The sequence below is a fragment of the Chiroxiphia lanceolata genome, chromosome 13, assembly GCF_009829145.1.
Source record: "Chiroxiphia lanceolata isolate bChiLan1 chromosome 13, bChiLan1.pri, whole genome shotgun sequence".
NCBI classification, from domain to species: Eukaryota; Metazoa; Chordata; class Aves; order Passeriformes; family Pipridae; genus Chiroxiphia; species Chiroxiphia lanceolata.
This window is the reverse complement of record NC_045649.1, coordinates 10,939,047-10,958,264: the sequence shown is the minus strand read 5'-3', so window position 1 is coordinate 10,958,264 and position 19,218 is coordinate 10,939,047. Positions and strand designations below refer to the sequence as shown.

The 19,218-nt window shown below is 38.5% G+C and overlaps 1 protein-coding gene and 1 long non-coding RNA gene across 2 annotated transcripts; one reads left to right on the top strand and one right to left on the bottom strand.

Annotated features, from left to right (window-relative positions):
• Positions 1–1,149: 1,149 nt before the first annotated feature.
• On the bottom strand, positions 1,150–6,134 carry LOC116793481. The gene is made up of 3 exons (XR_004359500.1): positions 5,907–6,134; positions 2,173–2,272; positions 1,150–1,333 (listed from the first exon to the last, which is right to left on the bottom strand). It is a non-coding gene; the product is annotated as an uncharacterized LOC116793481 (long non-coding RNA).
• BRD7 (bromodomain containing 7) lies at positions 5,504–18,762 on the top strand. The gene is made up of 17 exons (XM_032701354.1): positions 5,504–5,636; positions 5,931–6,139; positions 6,903–7,032; positions 7,439–7,496; positions 8,601–8,745; positions 10,009–10,119; positions 10,444–10,628; positions 11,411–11,534; positions 12,156–12,231; positions 12,777–12,884; positions 13,488–13,620; positions 14,500–14,611; positions 15,704–15,760; positions 16,600–16,711; positions 16,849–16,992; positions 17,438–17,581; positions 18,506–18,762. The coding sequence occupies exons 1-17, from the start codon at positions 5,588–5,590 to the stop codon at positions 18,568–18,570; spliced, it is 1,962 nt and encodes a 653-aa protein (XP_032557245.1). The 5' UTR covers positions 5,504–5,587; the 3' UTR covers positions 18,571–18,762.
• Positions 18,763–19,218: the final 456 nt, after the last annotated feature.

Here is a 19,218-nt window from a genome sequence, read left to right as displayed (position 1 = left end):
GACACTTGTATTAAACTTTCTCCTATTATAGCTTACAAGTACAAATTTAATGCAAGTACAAATTTTTTTAACTTTTTTTCCTCTTACAGCAACTAAAAACTTACTAGGAAAAGCATTCTCTCCACCTCTACTTGGGTAATACATGTCTAATGTATCTGCTATGATAATTCAGTATGATGATTTTAGATACTTCAGTAAATTTAAAATATGACAAAAGTAATTAATATACATATTGTGGGGGGAAAAAACAGTTTAGGACTTCAACTAAAGTCTAGTCAAGCGTGTGAATCAAGGAAGTTCAGAACATGCCTGTAACACTTTAATTGAACAAGCAAAGCTTGCATGCATTTGAAATGAGCAGGACTACACATATGAGCAAGGGCAATGGGAGCAGGCTCAGAATATAATTCAGTTACATCTCAAACAAAATATTAGGTTGCATGCATCAGTTAAAATTAGATTTCAAACTTTCCATCCTCATTTTCAATGTCCAGTCTGATGCTGCTACCATATGGTAGGGCTTTATCTGGAAATCTGCTCCATATTTTGACAATATTTAGCTCACCAACTAGACAACACTGCCCTAGAAAAAAAATTTTATTTTAAAATAATGCATTCCTTAAGCTGTCTTGCTGAGAAACTCTTATTAAGAGTTAAATACCCCTCCAAGCCTGAGGGAAACACTTCTTTCAACATGATTATAGCAAATGCCAAGCAAAACTTTGGACCTTGTTGTTCCAAGCACTGTAGAAAGACAGTAGCCAGGTTGCATGCAGCAGTCACAGGGGTTTGAGTTAGACATGCACAGAAGCAGAGTCACTGCCCTACTATGTGGCTACAAGCACATGGCAATCAGAGGGAAGCTTCTGTTCTTGATTTGTTCCAGGAAATTCACCCCCTGATAGCTGCTGCCCTAAAGAGCTTAGAGAAAGCTTGAAGTAGGCAAATGTAACTATTAAGAAAGTAAAGAATACAATGGGATGCAGATTTCAGCTACCCCCACTCATGTATACAAGTGTGATTTCTGTTTAGGAAGGTCTAGCTAAATGGAAAGAAAGAGAGAGAGGGAATGAAGATTAAAAGAAGCAGGGCTGTAATAAAAAAGGCCTCTGCCAGTAAGATCTCTGCTCCTCAAGGAAATTACCTGCTGCAGCTGCTAAGGCAGGCTTCAGTTCCAGTTTGTTCACTGTTCAGGTTTCTCTCTTCTTTTGCTCCAAATCCTCCACTTGACTAGGGAAAAGCAGGGATGATGGATAAATCCCATTTGTCCATCGATCTCCACTTGTGAGGGAAGCTATGTGGATCCAGCTGAATCCTGCTTAATTTTCCCAACCTGTGCAGCAATAGCAGCCAGGAACCAAGGTCATAAATGTTTAAATTTCATGCAATTTCATGCATGTCTAGGAAAAATTTTGCTATTTTAGTTCAGAGGTGCAACAAGGTATTTCTTCAGGTGCATAAAATCACTTCAAAAGAGAGTTATTAAAAGAGGCTCCTGCAAGATTCGGGCAAGGTCACAGGAAAGATATTTACAAAACACAGACTTATACAAATATGGGTGCACAGATGTAACAGCACGATCAATATGACTTCTCTATGGACAATAAATTAATAATCCATAATTATGACTCAGTTACAATCTTATTATAAAGTTTATTACAGTCTTGAGGACGTTGAGTTAGAAACAGATAATTGCTTATTATAATGAATAAATGAATTAGACAATATGCAGCACTTCAGTGCTAAATTGAAAATAGAAAAGGCATCATAATGATGAGACAGTCTATTCAAATTAAGGGAAAAAATTTCATCTGTCACACTAGATTTTGCCAGGACATGCACATGGAAAATGACAGTGTTCCTTTAATACTCACAGAATCGTGGAAACAGTCACACTGATCACATCTTTCAGCTAATGGGTAACTGATTTAAAAATCATATTAATAACACAACAATCAATAAAACACTGACTACATTCTTTACTTCAGCCATATGTGTTCAGGTATTTTCAGGAAGTTGTTCAAGTGTAAAATACTGGTTTAAAATTACTATCTGTCACAAAAGCTGTTTATCCTGATGTTTCTGTGTGTCACAAACTAAAAACCAAACCTGCTTATGAAAAACTCCCAGGGATTTTAGCATTCCCAAGCTTCTACATGCTTGTGCACTCACAGAAACCTTCTTCTGAAATATTTGGCACACTTGCCTCCTGTGCTTTGCCATGGCCTCTGCATATTTCTGGTGTTACCAAGATCTACGTCTTCTTCCTGAACTAGTGAAGAAAGCAACAAGGTTTCAACAAGTTTTTTATATTTCTGTTAACACGTTAAATTATAATGGTTATGTTATATAGCCACTGATCAAAAACAAACCCACAAAGAATGTGCTTAACCCACAAATGTGTTTATTGTATATTTCTTTTCTCAATATTCAGGGCAAAAAACCCCAAAATAACCATGACCAATTTAAATAATTACATTATTTGATGCCTAATTAAGTGAATATACACTAATATGATCTTATGCTTTCCACAGATCTCAATCCAAGTTCTTTCAGAGATGGAAAAAGGTACATGTGAAAACATCTTGCAGCATTCAAGATCAGGCTGGGTGGAGCTCTGAGCAACCTGGTGTACTGAAGATTGTCCCTGTCTATGGTAGAGGGGTTGGAACTAAATGGCCTTTAAGGTTCCTTCCAACCCAAACCATTCTATGATCCTATGATCTATTTTCCAACATTTTCTCCGTTACTCTTAGTAGCTAACAGTGATAGCAACACACATTATTGTCTCTCACTCTTAATTGCTGGTTGCTATAGAAACTCGACACTGATTAAGATGAGGAACACGACCCTCAGAAAATATGCAATGAATTGAAATTATTAATCCTGCCCATTCAACCAACAAGAATGAGACCTTGCCTTTCTAATATCAGACAGTGATAAAACTTTTCATAGGCTTCCAAATGGCATTTTAGACATTATGCCCAAACAGGGCATAAGGAATTTGGAGGAGAAAGAAATACTCATCTTCTGATAGCAAAGCTGACTAGAGACAAGGATGGCAAACCCAATGTGTATTCTAGGTATGTGTGTGAGGCTAACCATTAAGAAAATTATCTTTCTCTGATCCAGATGATGCTATTGAACAAGACACCTAGAAAGGGCAGCTCTCAATATTTGCAATATCTTACATTACTTGCTTGTGTATAATTCTCTCAGATTTTATTGAATTTAGGACAAGATTAGTCAGGAAATTTCAGAACAACAATTCAACAAATGGCCTTGCCACAAGACATTTAAAAGAAAAAACCTTAGAAAGTCTGCCAGTCCTCTTGCGGGAACAGAGGATATAGTGACTTTTTTTTCATTCTATAAAACATGTCCTTTAAATATTTACTAGTCTTGTATTTTTTACATGTGGCCACAACCCACGCAAAAGCCCTCTACCTCTCACTAAAGTATGCTTAAGAACATTCACTGCATATGTAATAAGAGTATTAAAGGATCCAGATGTGAATTAGAAAAACAACTGTGTCTATTATAACTGAATTTCAAACTACTGGAGTAAGATCAAGCAGGAAAGTTGTGGTCTATTCCAGAGCACCACCCACACAATTCTCTGAGCAGGATACCAATGACAGTAAATGTAACCGGCGAAATGCAAAACAAAGCTGTCACATCTGATTACATTCCCAGTGTCTGAATGGACAACAGACAAGAGATTTTTTCGATCTTCTCAAGCGCTTAAAATAAACTTTGTATCGATGTACAGCCACAAGTATCATAAATTCTTAATTAACAACTTTTTTTTTTTTTTGCTATAAAGCATCTCATATGATTCAACAAACATGAGGAATACTTACAGGACTGTTGTGTGGGAATAAATTAAAGGTTCTCTTTTGAAATAGAAGCAGTTTATTTTTGCACTCCAAACTTCAGAGAAGTAAAATTCCAAGATGCATTACAGAAGAGGTGTTAGCAGAAAACAATACCCACACAGTGCTGTTGAAACAGCAACGACTGCAGTTTAAGCAATAGCAACAAATACACTATTAATTTTGAAAGACTATACAATTAATGTTGTATTTAATTTTGAAAACTGTTTGCTTGCTTTGGAACATACTGCCAGGCAAGGCAAATGGGCAAATGTGTCAAGCTCCACCATCCCTTACAAGTCAGAATTTCTAAATTATTTTTAACCTGTAATGGACAATATACATATATTTCCCTTAGATTTTTTAACCTGATTATAAAGTATTTGCTCTGAGAACTGGTAAGCAAGTTTAGGAACTCAAGCTGTGAGGCTAAGTCCATCCCAGCCTGTGTAAGACAGGCACAACCATCACTGCTGTTTGCCAGGGCGCAGGAGGGACCCATCCTTTGGATCAGTACAGACTCTGCACGCGCCTGCAAACCCTTCCTCAGGTACATATAACCCTTCTGCTGGTCTCACATTTACCCTCTGGCACTTACAGCTATGGCAGGGGAGATTCTGCAGCACCAGCTGCTGCAACCACAGGAGGACTCAGGCTGGGTACTCAGGAGTGGAGACACAGTCCCTGGAGGTGTTTAAGGAACGACTGGACGTGGCACTCAGTGCCATGGTCTGCTCTTAGGTTGGACCTAAGATCGGTCTTAGGTTGGACTCGACCTTAGAGGTCTTTTCCAGCCTAATTAATCCTCTGATTCTGTGAATCCTGCAGAAGCCACTGAAACGCTGCACCACCCCAGAGACCCAAGGGTGGAAATAAGAGGGGACAGGGCTGAAGGCACAGCGCCCTCGGGCTGGGAGCGAGGGGCATCTCCAGGGGAGCAGGAGGGAAATCGCTGGCGGCTGCGTGAAGGAACAGGGCGTGGGAAGGTGAGGGGAGGCGCAGGACAGAGGAGATTCAGATTAGGTATTAGAAAAAAATATTTCACTGTTCGGCTGGTCAGGCATTGGGATAGGTTGCCCAGGACGGTGGTGGAGTCACCATCCCCAGCGGTGTTTAGGAGGCGCCTGGATCCGGCGCTGGGCGATGTGCTTTAGTGGTTACAGTGCTGGTTTGGTGGTTGGACTTGATAATATTAAGACGTCCCTTCCAACCCTGACGATTCTACTATTCTGTGGGACGCTATGAGGGCTCTACAGAGGCACCGATGCCCGAGGAGCTGAGGATGATAGCAACGGAAAACGCCGCGAACTCGCCGCTCACAGGCGCGGATCACGGATCAGGGATCACAGAAGTGGTCAGGGATCACGGATCAGGGATCAGAGATCACACATCAGGGATCAGAGAAGGGATCAGGGATCACAGATCAGGGATCAGAGATCACACATCAGGGATCACAGAAGGGATCAGGGATCACAGAAGGGATCAGGGATCACAGAAGGGATCAGGGATCACACATCAGGGATCACAGATCACACATCATAGAACACGCAACCCCAGCCCCAGCCTCCCCACACCCGCCCTCCACTGCGCCTGCGCCGGACCTCCAGGCCGCCAGGGGGCGACGCGCGCCACCATCGGTTCCGCCGGTCGGCGGGGCCGGGCCGGGCTCCGCCACAACAGCGCGGCCGCAGCGGGCGGGCCGGGCCGCGGCCATGGGCAAGAAGCACAAGAAGCACAAGTCGGACAAACACCCCTACGAGGGTGGGTCCTTACAGGGAGGGCGGCCGGGCGGGCTCTCAGATCCCAGGGCCGTTTGGGAAGTTGGGTGTGAGGCTGCGGCAGCGCGGGGGGAGCGCGGCCCTGGCTCCGCCGGCGGGCCCGGGGGGAGATGCGCGTCGAGCTCGGCTCTGTGGGGGGGAGAGGCGGCAGGAGGGTCTGGAAATTAAACCTGGGGCAGTGGCAGGCTTTGGAAGGAGCCTGAGGCGGTGCGGGGTTGTTCGGGCTGGGGAGCGTGTTTTCTGCGGTACTCACGGTTTGTTTCTCTGCTGGTTTAAGAATATGTGGAAAAGCCGCTGAAACTGGTGCTGAAAGTTGGAGGAAGCGAAGTTGCTGAACTCTCCACTGGAAATGCGGGACTTGATTCCGCCCTCTACGAAGACAAATCTGAGCATGAAAAACACAAGGACAGAAAAAGGAAAAAAAGAAAGAAAGGAGAAAAACAAGTTCCTGGAGAAGAAAAGGAGAAAAGAAAGAGAAAAGTTAAGGTATGTGTTCGTGCTACTGCACTTCAGGAAAAAAAAAAAAAGTAGCAACTCTGCCTTTCTCTGGGCTTCACATCGGAAGAGGAGCAGATACAACTGTAACCTGTACTCTTAAACTGGAATACATTCAAACTCGGTGTATTAGCTGTGCTGATTCCTTTTTCCCAAGTACTTTTATTGGAAAAAGATGAGTAATCTGAAATTTCTCATTTTTTGAAAAATATTGGCAAGTATAAAAGCACAGAGAATTGAAAAGGGGAGGGGAATTCTGTGTCTAAACAAATCTGTTTATATAAAACGTGAAGAAGACTTCACAAGTTCTTAACTAAAAACTAAAAATAAGGCATTTCCTTGTCAAGGTTCTTAACATGGTAAGTAATTATAACACTTTTTTTGAAGTACTATGAATACCTCTAATCTTAAATTTCCTGACTATTTCTTACTTAGTTTTTCTAAAACCTTCAAAAAATCATCTTAGGACAATTCTCTGTGCTGAGTTGTTCCTGTCCCACTTGTGAGGGGCACACACCAGACAGCTGTCACATTTTCTAAAAGACTAATTCAGTGATACATTGCATTGTATGGCTGAATTACTTCAGTGTCCAGCAGATGGAGACAGTACATAAAGAATACAAGGTGTTTAAAGACAAACTGTTCTTATTTTTTAAATTTGTTGAGGTTGTTCTGAAAAATGCGGAGAGCGTTATGTACAGTAACAATGCTGACTTTGCAGGTGCTGTTAAATTTCTATAACAATCTTTCCTAGGAGGATAAAAAGAAACGAGATCGAGACCATGCAGACAGTGAGGGAGAGCAGGAAATGAAATGTCAGACCCCCGTCAGGATGGAATTGTCACCAGAGAAACCACTGACGAGCACTTTATCAAAGCAGGAAGGTAGGGGAGGGGGGGAAAAGACGTTTCTTTTGCTAATTCCTTTTCTCTTTAATTGACTCATATTTTATTTTTCTTTGTTTCTACAAGAAGCGACGTGATATTTTTTGCCACCTCTGTTTTTCTCCATCTCGTACAAAAATTTGGAATTAGGTTCCTGTATCCTTGTTTTGCAGAGTGGTATCTGGTACCAATGTCAGAGTGAGCAGAACATCAAGTAAGGGCAATGAGAAAAGTAGATCCCTTGTATGTATTGTGGGGTTTGCCACTGTATTCTTTTCTTTCATATTGAATTAATTCTCAAGTTGCATCAGTTTTGTTCAGTTGATTTCTAATATTTCGGAAGTTAAATGCCTCTTGCAGTCAGTTCTGTCTCACACCCTTTTCTCCTCACTTCTTTTTGATCTAGAGGTGGAGCAGACACCACTTCAGGAAGCTCTGAATCAACTCATGAGGCAGCTGCAGAGGTAAATGTCTGTGCTACAGGCTTTTAGAGCCGTGGAATGAAAATAACATACAGTAAGGAAAGAGGCATATAAAAAGTTCAGTTAAAATATTATTGCTAAATATCTTGCTAAGAGGGCTATTTTAGGAATTTAAATACTAGTTTAAGAACGTGTACTTAGAAGTTCTCCTCAGCTTAAGCTTTTTGTAAACACATCCAGTTTCGAGTGTATAGTACTTTAAAAAACTTTCAAAACCAGGACAATTTTCCAATAATGTGATGCTTTGTTCATAAGAACCTTTTGAAAGGGAGACACAAGAGTTTGGAATCAACTTGCCGAAACTTCTTTTACCTTAAGTTTTCCTATTTTAGCATTAGTTACTATAAAAAGGAAATATGCACTTGAAAACTTCAGATATGTTCTCTTACTGTCTTATTAACCAAATGTCTTTTGATTAAAATAATCAAATTTGCAGTTCTTTCAGGCAGTCTCTGGTTTAAGAAAATCTTTCTTGACTTTTGTACAAGAGTAGTTGAACGATCTTTCATTTTGATTTTAAGGCAGGTAGAAACACCCAGGAATGTCACTGTATGTCAGAGATCACTGAAAGTCTTAGGATATGTTAATGTAAAAAACCTATTTTACACAACCTGAAAATTAACATAAATACCCACATTCTATCACAACTTTTAGCAACAAGCTTTCCCTTCTGATAACTTCAGAGTAAGCGATGAATTACAGGAATACATTCTTATGACATTTGTTCCTTTATTTTTTAATACTATCCTATAATTCATATACCCCTTTATGAAAAGGGGTTCATAAACCCCTTGATGAAAATCCAAAGCCTTAAAAGAAAAAGTTTAGGTTTTTTTTTCATCTTGGGAACAGGGGTACTTATCTAAATATAGAAATAACTTCTAGAATATGTTTGCAGCACTTTTTTGGTGTATGGGTTTGCCTATGAGATCTTTTCAACCTCAAAAGTGAACGATTGTGCTGACACAAGCCATTTCTAGCTTTATGTTTCTGATTCCTTTTCAGCTTAGTTCTTTCCTTTCTATTTAATTCCAAACTCTTTGTTATAAGTTGAAACATAAAAAACTGTCTTTCATTTCTTGACAGAAAGGATCCAAGTTCTTTCTTTTCATTTCCTGTGACTGACTTTATTGCCCCTGGCTATTCCATGATCATTAAAAATCCAATGGATTTTAGTACCATGAAAGAGAAGATCAAGAACAACGGGTACCAGTCCATAGAAGAATTAAAGGTAGTGCTTTAAATTTTGTTTTGACTAGAGAAGTATTATGCTCAGTTGACTTGAGCTGTAGGATTTTATGAGAATATGAAGATTCCAGAAAGCACTAGTAGTTCTGCTTGAAGAAATGCTTCTTGTTGAATTTTTGTATCCAAATAAGTTCTGAAAGTAAAAGAAAAAACAGTTCTGGTTCGTAAATGCACATCTCAAAAAGCTGCAGGTGGTTTTAGGAACCTGTCAGTTTGTCCTTCAGCCTGTCATTTTAGATCATTACTTACGAATTAAAATGTTAGCATTTTTGTCAGACTGCTCTTTTTTGTTTAAGGTATTGCCCCTCCAAAACCAAGGAGTGGTCGATTCATTGGCTTTGCCTGTCTTACTTTTTCCAGGCTTATCTGGTCATGTAGATCAACAGCAAGTGAAGGCATGATGAGCTCTGTCCTGTTGACAGCAACCACTTAAGCCTGTGCTGTAGCATGTCTAGTGCATTCAAGGGCCTGTTTTGAAAGCCCCTGAAGCTTTTAAAAATCTGTGTGGCCTTGTTTCGTTCTGTTTTCTTCAGCAGAAATACTCTAGTTCTTTACTGGGCTAGATGAGGACCTGAGAGACATAGTTTGTGTGTAATTAACAGTTAGGTAAGATGTTAGTTAATAGTATTGGTTGTATTTTCTTGCACATACTTCTTTAGATCTCTGAAACTACAGAAGAGTATTCCCTGTTGTTTCAGCTGTTTCTGGTTAGTTTTTAATTTTAACTTTGTAAACAGCTGAGAATGTGATGAAACAAAGCCTATAGAGGCTTTGCAGTGGGTATAGAAGTGCAGTTTCTAGATCAGTTACTCAAGAAATGAAATTCAAACAAGCTGATGTTTCTTCATTCTAACTGAAGACATTGTAACATTAGTGTGTTCTTTGTAATAGTTCAACTTTGAACTGCAGCTTTTCATTGTCTTATTTATGTTGCTTCACTTTTTGTTTTAATGACTACTGATTGGGCAAGTGTAGCTATGAGAGCTTCCATTAAAACTTTTTAAACTTTAATTACAAACAATACTTAAGAATACTTTCAGAATGCTTGTTGGGCTGAGAGATTCAAGTCTCAAAATGAAGTTACATACTTATTTCTATTTACATGTTTAATAAATTTCTGAAGTTCATTCATTAAAAATGTTCTTTAAGGGTTTTTTCCCTAAAGCTCAAGACACTGCATTTTCAACAAGGTATAGTGCACTATAAAATTTTAACTTTCATTCCAAAATTATTAATGTTTGTACAGGATAACTTCAAATTGATGTGTACTAATGCAATGATTTACAACAAACCAGACACCATTTACTACAAAGCTGCAAAAAAACTGCTGCACTCAGGGATGAAGATACTTAGCCAGGTAATAAAAAATACAAACCAAAATGCTAAAAAATATGCTGCTTCTTTTTTTGATCCGTCTTTTTACAGCAATTTCATGAAAATTAATAAAAACCTGCTTAATATTTGTCAAATGCATGTATATTGGAATTTAAGTAGTACATTGTTTTACTACTGCTGCCAGATCAGTTATTGAAGAAATACTCGCATTTTTTATTTAATTTTCTAAACTGCATTTATATTTGCTAGTGTAAGAAAGAAAGAGCTGAAATAAAATCAACCTCTCTGGGTAGGTTACAGAAAGATTCATTGAAGAAACAAATAAAAGGATTTCGGTGTTTTTTAGGAGAGAATTCAGAGCCTGAAACAAAGTATAGAATTCATGGCTGACCTGCAGAAGACAAGGAAGCAGAAGGACAAGACAGAACTGCAGCAAACTGGAGAAGATGAAAATGGTCCTGGGAATGACAAGGGAGAACCTCTGGATGGTGACACCAAAGCATTCAAATCACCTAGCAAAGAACACAAAAAGTGAAGTATTATTTGAGTAACAATTATAGGATACATCCTTTAAATGCTACTGAAACAAGGTGACCAGAGGATGTGGGTTCTCTCTTTGCTTATACACTAAAACATCTTCATCTCAAGGGAGCAACACTTATATGAAGTGTCCCCATATGCTAAAACCAATTAAGTTTAGAATAATTTACGATACCGTCATTTTTGCATGTAGATAACCTTGTACTGCTCATCAACTCCATTCCTTCAGTTATTTTCTATTTTAGTGTTCATTTCACAGAACTAGTGTAGTTTTGGAGAAAGCTCACAAACATGTCCTTTTAAAAATTTTGGCACAAATAACTATAAACCCAGTTTCAGTTACTTTCTTCTTTTTTGGCATAGCAGTTGTATTTGAAACATGTAACTGCCTAGCTACAGAAAGTGTGCTTCCTGAAATAGCTTTTAATGTCTAGAAATACCAGATTTCAAAATACTAAATCCTTAGGTAGATAGATACTAGATTCTAAAATTGGAAGTATGTAATATACCAAAAATATCTTAGTTTTATGGGAGACCTTTACACAGAGACATTTACAGTTACTAACATAAAAAAGTATTTGCTGATGTGAACTTGTGTCACGTGCCTTCCCCAGCTCTATTAAATACAGTCATATTAAATGACACTTTTCTGGTGTTAGGTGTCTGCAAAACCAGTTTACAGAGTTGGCTGTATTTTGTCATGGTATCCTTTAGTGCTGTTTAGCCAAGTGGTGTTGAGGCTGGTAACTGAGTTGTGTGGGTGTTATTCGCAGGAAGGACAAAGACCTGCTTGAAGACAAATTACGAAGCAATAGCTTGGAAAGGGAACAGGAGCAGATTGATCGCATTGTTAGAGAATCTGGAGGCAAGTTAACCAGAAGACTTGCAAACAGCCAGGTAAATCTTTGTGTGTTTGGTAGCTCTGTTCACTTTCTCCACAAACCAGACTTCCTCAGCATCTTAGGTCAGTTGACACTCCTTGTATGCTTTTGCTACAGCTTACACCATTTTACATGAGCGATCATCTGTGTGACATCTTAAGGCTAAAAAAGGCACATCAGTTGAATGCACACTGAATTTTATCAGCAAAGCGAGTTGAGCTTCAATTTTCAGAAATTGTTGGTAAAGTAGGAGCCTGAAGAAAATATCTCAAATCTGACCTGTAAAAACCTCATCGTTCTGAAACAGGCACATATCTGATCAAAGGTTATTAACATTACAGGAGAAGGACCCAGGTTGGTAATCCTGTACCCATTTCATTTTCTATATGAATTACATTTTTTTGCCTCTTGGTAGAAACATTAATGTTTATCATAATTTCTTAATTCCTTGTGCCTATACCAATACTACAGTTATATCTAGTACCAATAAAAATTTATAGAGCAGCACTCACTTCTGAGTGACTGATCTTCCTTTCTCATTCCTGCAGGTAGGACACTTTCATTGGATGTTTTTATTAGTTTAAGGACCAGAAATTTCAACTAGTACATAAATTAATATAGTCTGATCTTATTTCAGTGTGAATTTGAAAGAAGAAAACCAGATGGTACAACAACTCTGGGCCTCCTTAATCCAGTTGACCTTACTGCAGGAGGTAAGTTGGCATAGTTCAGGTAACAAACCTCTTCCACCTACCTCATCTGCAAATCCCAACTGAGAACTGACTGCCTCTTTCGATCTGATAAAGATCTGGATTGAACAAGCTGCAGCTGAGGGATCACGTAGATGGGTCTCAGCTGTGGCTGTTGTTAGGAGCAGCTGGAGGGAGCCCTCAGTGGCTGTTGCTTCTCTGTTTTGTGTCAGCTCTTTGTGAGAGCTGCAAGAGAAAGCTTTTATTGTTAGGGAAGAGATTACCTGCCATGTGCTTGGGCACATTTAATTCTTGGGATCCTCTGAAGTCTGGTCCATGTACAGAGTGAAGTGTCTGCTGACCCAAAAGATCACAGATATTCCGAGACTGGGAACTGCCTGGGTCCCAAATCATTTTGTCACACAGACTTCGGTATGAAACATTTGGAGAGGAAAACACTTTGAGAATCATGTCCTGTCTATTCTGAGTTTCTAGATATGAGCATTGAATGAGTTTAGACATCTTCATATGCCTTCTCTGTTTCTTTATTTTGGTATATCCTATTGAAGAACCGGGTTACTGCCCTGTGAAGCTGGGTATGACAGCAGGAAGGCTTCAGTCAGGAGTTAATACGTTACAAGGGTTCAAAGAAGATAAAAGAAACAAGGTTACTCCAGGTAAGTGCTGATTTTTTTTTTTAAATATAATCCTCCTTACATAAACAAAATACACTGATCTCATTACTAGCACACAAATTTGGAACTAGGGATTTTTTTAATGACAAAGCACATTATGACATGTGTCCCTGCCCATGGCAGGGGGGTTGGAACTAGGTGGTCTTTAAGGTCCCTTCTAACCCAAATCACTCTGTGATTCTTTGTGTCTATGACACAACTAAATAGCATATCAAAGTCCAGGGGCAGCATATTTACTGTTCATCTGCACTGAGAAGAGAAACTCTACTAGATAAAGAAAGGGTTCTGGTAGCTTTCAAAGAGCATAGGGGAAAGCCTGAGAACCTGTTACCAGCATCGGGCTGTTCCTATTGTGCCAAGGCACACAGTGTTGTTAATAACACATTTGCAAATACAAATGTATTTGATTTAGAGGTTACTAAAAGATGTTGCAGTGTGAACAGATGGTGTTCTGTGAAAGCTTGTTTTCACCTTAAGAAATACATTCTTAAAAATTTCTTTTCTGGGATTGTTTTATTTCCCTTTCTCATTTTATCTGATGCGTGCATATCACAGGTAATAATTAATACTGTTGTTATTCATTAGTGACATACTTGAATTATGGACCCTTTAGTTCCTATGCGCCAACATATGATTCTACATTTGCCAACATAAGCAAAGAAGATTCTGACTTAATCTATTCAACATATGGGGAAGACTCTAATCAAGGATCTTCCAGGTAATCCAACCAGAATGCATAGTACAGCTTACATGTCCAGAAGCAGTTCTGTGCAGCTCTCTGCAGTATGGGCTGTCTTTGCTGTGGAATGATTTCACTGCTGTCTTCGTAGCTCAGGGGATTTTGTTTGTTTAAGAAGCAAATACTTAATAAAAGAACCTGCCTCTAAAGTGAAATTAGCCAAGGTGGAAGAATTTTGATACTACTAATCCCTAGGAACACCCTGTCTAAAACTTAAATGTATTTATAACTAACTGAAGGACTCATGTCCAAAGCTAGAAAAATGTTGAGTGGTACAAATGTTTATACAAACTGGATTTTTTTAGTATTAATTAAAATTAATTACAGCCTTGAATGTCAAATGCTGACCAAACGGACACAGTGGATAGTGGGAGAGCTGAGTCCAAACACAGTGGTTCCCAATGTAATCCTTTAACAGTGTGTATTCTGCTTAAATTTCATATTATTTACTACAGTAAAAATAATTAATCCTTACCAGGTTTATTATTCTTGATTATAAAAACTTCAAAGCCCTTTTGTTTTATGAGAATTTCACAAATAGCATACACATTGTATAAATTCATATGAAATGGGGGAATATTTAAGTGTAAACATGAAGTGCCTGTGCAAGTTTCCTTTCATGCTGATGAAGGTGCCTGAGCCAGTACACTTTTCCAAGTTTTTCCAGTTTTCACATTCTGAATGAGTTCCTCAGCTACAGAAGGCATGACTGATTAAACTAAGGCAAGCCATTTAGATCAAATCCTGTGCTACTTTTTGTATTCTCCATGCTGTACACATTGGTTTGACCTTAGATAACTTTTTTGCATTACATGTTTGCTGTGAAAGTAGTTACCTTAACTATCTTTATTCTTTCAGTATTCAAGATTTTTTTATGAAATCCCAAGATTATCCTCTCTTAATGGCTGATAGTTTGCTTGATGTTCTAACTAAAGGAGGACATTCTAGAGCTCTCAGAGAACTAGAAATGGTAAGAGTGGATTTGAATACTGCCTGGTCTTTGGTTTTAGCACACAAGCTCTAAAGCAAGAGAAAGATGATGCTGATCCTATTGATGGGCTCCCTTGTAATTGGTAACATTTGAAAGTGAAGATTGATCTTTGCCTACAGTAGCTGCATTTTCTGGAAAGAGATTATTCTGACTTGTTAATTAGTGAAACATGAATATTAACAACATGCTGTAGATATAGACGTAGTCACACATTCTTTTTCTACTTTCCCATTCTCATTATCACTGGCTCCTGTTCCATTTAGTAAGCAAATAGCAATAAGTAGTTGTTTAGAAATGATGTGATCATTGATAGGCTTTCTTGTTTCCATGAAAAGTTTGTCATGTTTCAAGCAGCCACTGTTTAGTTCAGGAGAATTAGTAAGTAGTTTTCTCCTTTACTTGGTACAGTGCTTTTGAACTCAAATATCTGCTGTGTAAAGATACCAAACACTGACTCTTCAAATTCTTAGGGGATCTCAGTCATGTCTATGCTAAACCTGACTGGAATCAAAGATTTGATTACTTAATTGACAATCCAGGAATTATTTGAGAATCTCCTCAGGGCAGTCCCTGTTAACTAAAAGTCCTGCTTTGAGTTTCAAATCAATACAAACTGTTGAAATTAAGAGATTGTAGCCTTTCACTAATAGGTCAAATATTACCTAAATCAATACCAGAAGTAGTTCGTGGACTAAAGATCATGTTTTAGCCTCAGTTCAGACCTTTGCTTAGCATTATGAGTTCAGCTCTTTTCTAGTACCCAATAGTGGCACTGACTGACAGGGTTCAGCCACTTACTGTTGCCAGTATTAAGAGAAATACAGTTATGTTCAGAAACAGAAAACATCTGAACTTTACAAAGAGCAATAAAACCTACGCTGTAAAAATGTATTTTAGTAAACATTAAAATCTCAGGAAAAACTCTAAAAATAGCTGCATTGTAACTTGCTTTACAGAGGAAGCTCATTATGACATTGTATGTTTACTTCCCTTTAAAAATACTGCATTTTGTAAGATTTTACTTTGAACTTAAAAGAGTAATTTTAATGCCTTCTTTAAAAATCTATTCAGCCACTGGAGGAAGCTGAAGGCCCACATGAAAGAAGTGATGCAATAAAAGATGTAAAGGTAAATTTTTTCTATATTAATTAACTACTCTAACCAACCTATCTAAGCCCACAGGTATGAAACTCCTACAACTGTAAGGCCTGTGCAGCCACACTGAGACTTTGACAAGCTCTAAATACACACCAGGACTCATGACAATGACATGCTCCTTTTAGGCATTAGGAGACTAAGATTCTCCAAAAAGTTGTCTATATGTCAAGAGAACTAGAAAAAAATGCTTATATATTTTTGTTTGTGATTGTTGGGAGCTATAGTTTTGGTTTTATCTTAATCTGGTCTGGTTTAACATGAACTTGTAATATAAATTTAAGATGCCACATGATACATAGTGGTCTTGGAGAAGTTCGCGCTTTGTGCCCCTGCAGGCAATATAATAGAGCTCTTAAATCATTGCACCCAAACTTTGCTCAGTTAGAGAAAGCAGTTTTAGGGCAAGGGCTGCTCTCCTGAAGCCTTCATGTGTAGCCAGTGCCCAGATTCCTCTTGAATTTTGGCCACAGATATTCAATAAAATCTGCTTTAAGTGAGCTCAAGGAATTTTTAGTTGTTTTTTAATTGGGATGCTGATCTTAAATTACTGCATCATTTGTGCATGTCCCCAGTGGTTTTGGCAGATGCCATTTTCTATTTGGATATGAAATAGAATAGTAAACTGAGTGACTGTAGAACAGTAAGTTTCACAAGGTGTCTTTTCAGCTTTCCCTCTGTATGTTCACCTATTTTGTAGAGCAAACTAACTTTGATTTTGTGTTCTGATTCTCCCAAAACAATTTTGTTGTTTCACGGCTGAGCTAAGTATTTTCTAAATTATTACTTGCTGCCTTTTTTTTTTTCTTCAGATTATGGAAATTGATATTGCTGCCAGGTTGGATGCTGCTAATAATGACAGACTTACAGCGCTAAAGGCAGTCACAAACTTTGGTATGCCTATAGAAGAGTTTGATTCTGAGGGTGAGTTTTCTTGGTAGTCATACTTCTGATATATATCTGTAACTGCTTCAGTTTCTCGGTCCCTTACCATATTTTATATCATAATATAAGTAAATATACTCTCTTACTAATCAGGACTTTCTTTTCCTCTTAAACAGAGGCTGAAATCTTCCAGAGGAAACTTGATGAAACAACAAAGCTGCTCAGAGAACTGCAGGATGCTCAAAATGAACGACTAAGTACAAAACCACCCCCTAATATGATTTGTCTTCTGGGTCCATCTTACAGGGAAATGCACTTGGGTAAATACACTTTTTTCTGAGCATTCTTGCAGAATTGATAAGTTCCAACTTGTCTCGACTCCAAGAAAGAAAGAATTTCAAGAGCTGTAGTGCAGAATACGTGCCCTGTTAGGCCTAGAAGATTAAATTTTTTTGTATGTGAAGCCAAATGAAAGTTTTGAACAGTAATTGCAAGTATTTCCCTTTTTTTTGTAAATGTCCCTAGAACTGATTGGAGCTATCTCTAATGCCATGGGGCAGACAATAGCCAAACACCTCTAACTCCATGAGTTTTACAAGTGTCTTTGATCAAGGGTTGCTTGGTTCTTACTGCAAGGACAGCTTTGGTCCAGGTTGGATCTGGTTACTGGTCTGCCGTGTTACACCAATTAACAGCAGTCAGACCTTCTTCCAGAGGGTTTGTGTCTGTACATAGCATATAAATACATGCACTTATCTTTTCTAGCGGAGAGAGTAACCAATAACCTGAAAGAACTTGCACAACAAGTGACTCCAGGTGATATTGTTAGTACATATGGAATCCGGAAAGCAATGGGAATCTCAGTTCCTGTACCTGACACAGAAGACAGCTGGGTAGATTTGACAGAGGGTGAGTATACAAAAACATGTTGTAGCATCATAGAAACAGAATCACATCTGCAAATCATTAAGACTGGCTTGTGGTAGAAATTGCAGTAGTGTAGTTCCAGTTTTCACTTCTCTCCTTTTAAAATTCTGTTTCAAATGGAAAGTTGCTATCTTTGGTCTCAGTCCAAAGTTAATCTTTTGGATATATGGAATGTGGTTACTTTACCATCCATCTTACAGCATTGCCAAATTTTAAAGCTTGGCACTTCATTCAGTTTTAGTTTTCCATTTACCATGAATTTGCAGGAGAAGAGTTAAAATTCCTCACTTGCTGAAACAAGGACTTCGTGCTTCCTTTTCCTCCAGGCTTTTGGCTGTGCACTCCTTTTGCTTAATTTGGCCAGCTGTCGTGCTTTGGAAGTTGACAGCACCTTCATCCAGCCAAAAGTAATGGCTGTTTTTGCTGGATTAGGGAACCTGGTCAGTGGAAAGTCTCAATATCAAAACCAGACCTGCCCCTTGTGGCACATGCGTGGCCAAAGCATACCCAGATAGGTAATAAGGGATAAGGCAGAGGAGAATTTCCTCTCATGTAATTCACACAACAAATTTACTCAATCTGTGGCTTATTAAAGTTTTCCTTAAATAACATTTTAACTGAAAGAGCAGGATTACTTCAGGAACTTATTTATATTCTCAAGGAAACTGCTCAAGAAACTTCAGTTTCAAAATTATTGAGCATTTTCTTACTCATAGCACTGCACCAGAGAAGCTGTGTAACAGAACCAACTAAAACACAGGATTTTCTGGGACTGTTGCAGTACAGCTAACAAAGGACTGTCTGCACAAATAGCAAATTACTTGAGGAGTGCTCTGCTCTATATGCATGTCTTTCACTTGAACATTTTATGTGTTCAGTGACTTGGTATCTGTTGTAAACTTTCAGACTTTGAAGAGCCTAAAAAGACCATCACCATCCCTGAAAACGAGTGTGGCGCAGTTACAGGCTGAAGGTTCAGTTCAGTTTACAGTTGTTTGTTTGATTCTGTTTAAGAACCAAGTAAAGGTCCTTCAGGTGCATTCACCATGTGTGTATATTGTGTGTTAAACTACTTTTGTTTATTAAATTTTGGAACTGATGGCTTTTGAAGTTGAAGGGTTTGTATTAGAGTTACTTCTGCTACATAAATGTACTAAATTATTCTTTTTGCATTCTGTATTATTTTAAAGCATTTAAGTTTTCCTAGATTGTCAAGTGTCTGGAAAAGTCAAAGCATAGTGAAAATGTGCCTATATATGGTGCAGGGACTCAGCCAAAAGTTTCTAAATGCAACGTATAGACTCTGTCTCTGAGTCTGGTTAGTGCAAACATCAGTAGTATCTGAACATGCAGCTTCCCCTTTTTAAAATTACTGTGCAACTCTCTTGAACATGAGGAAGAGAAATAAACTTTTTATATAAAACCAATTTAGTGTGATGAATTAACAAAAGCTCAGCTTTGTGAAACTTTGAATGGGCATGAACCTCTTAGAGAAACCTCACTGTCTCCTCATATATCCTAAAACTTGGGGGCAGGCTTAGGTGAGACCAGCAGGTGAGACTAACAAAGCCACCTGCTGGCAGCAGTAGTACAGTGGACTCTGAAATGCTCAGGTGGAC

Coding starts and splice junctions, on each gene's coding strand:
- BRD7 (XM_032701354.1), top strand. CDS start 5,588: ATGGGCAAGAAGCACAAGAAGCACAAGTCGGACAAACACCCCTACGAG. Junction 7,033..7,438: donor CACTTTATCAAAGCAGGAAG/GTAGGGGAGGGG, acceptor TTTTTGATCTAG/AGGTGGAGCAGACACCACTT. Junction 16,712..16,848: donor AGAAGAGTTTGATTCTGAGG/GTGAGTTTTCTT, acceptor CCTCTTAAACAG/AGGCTGAAATCTTCCAGAGG.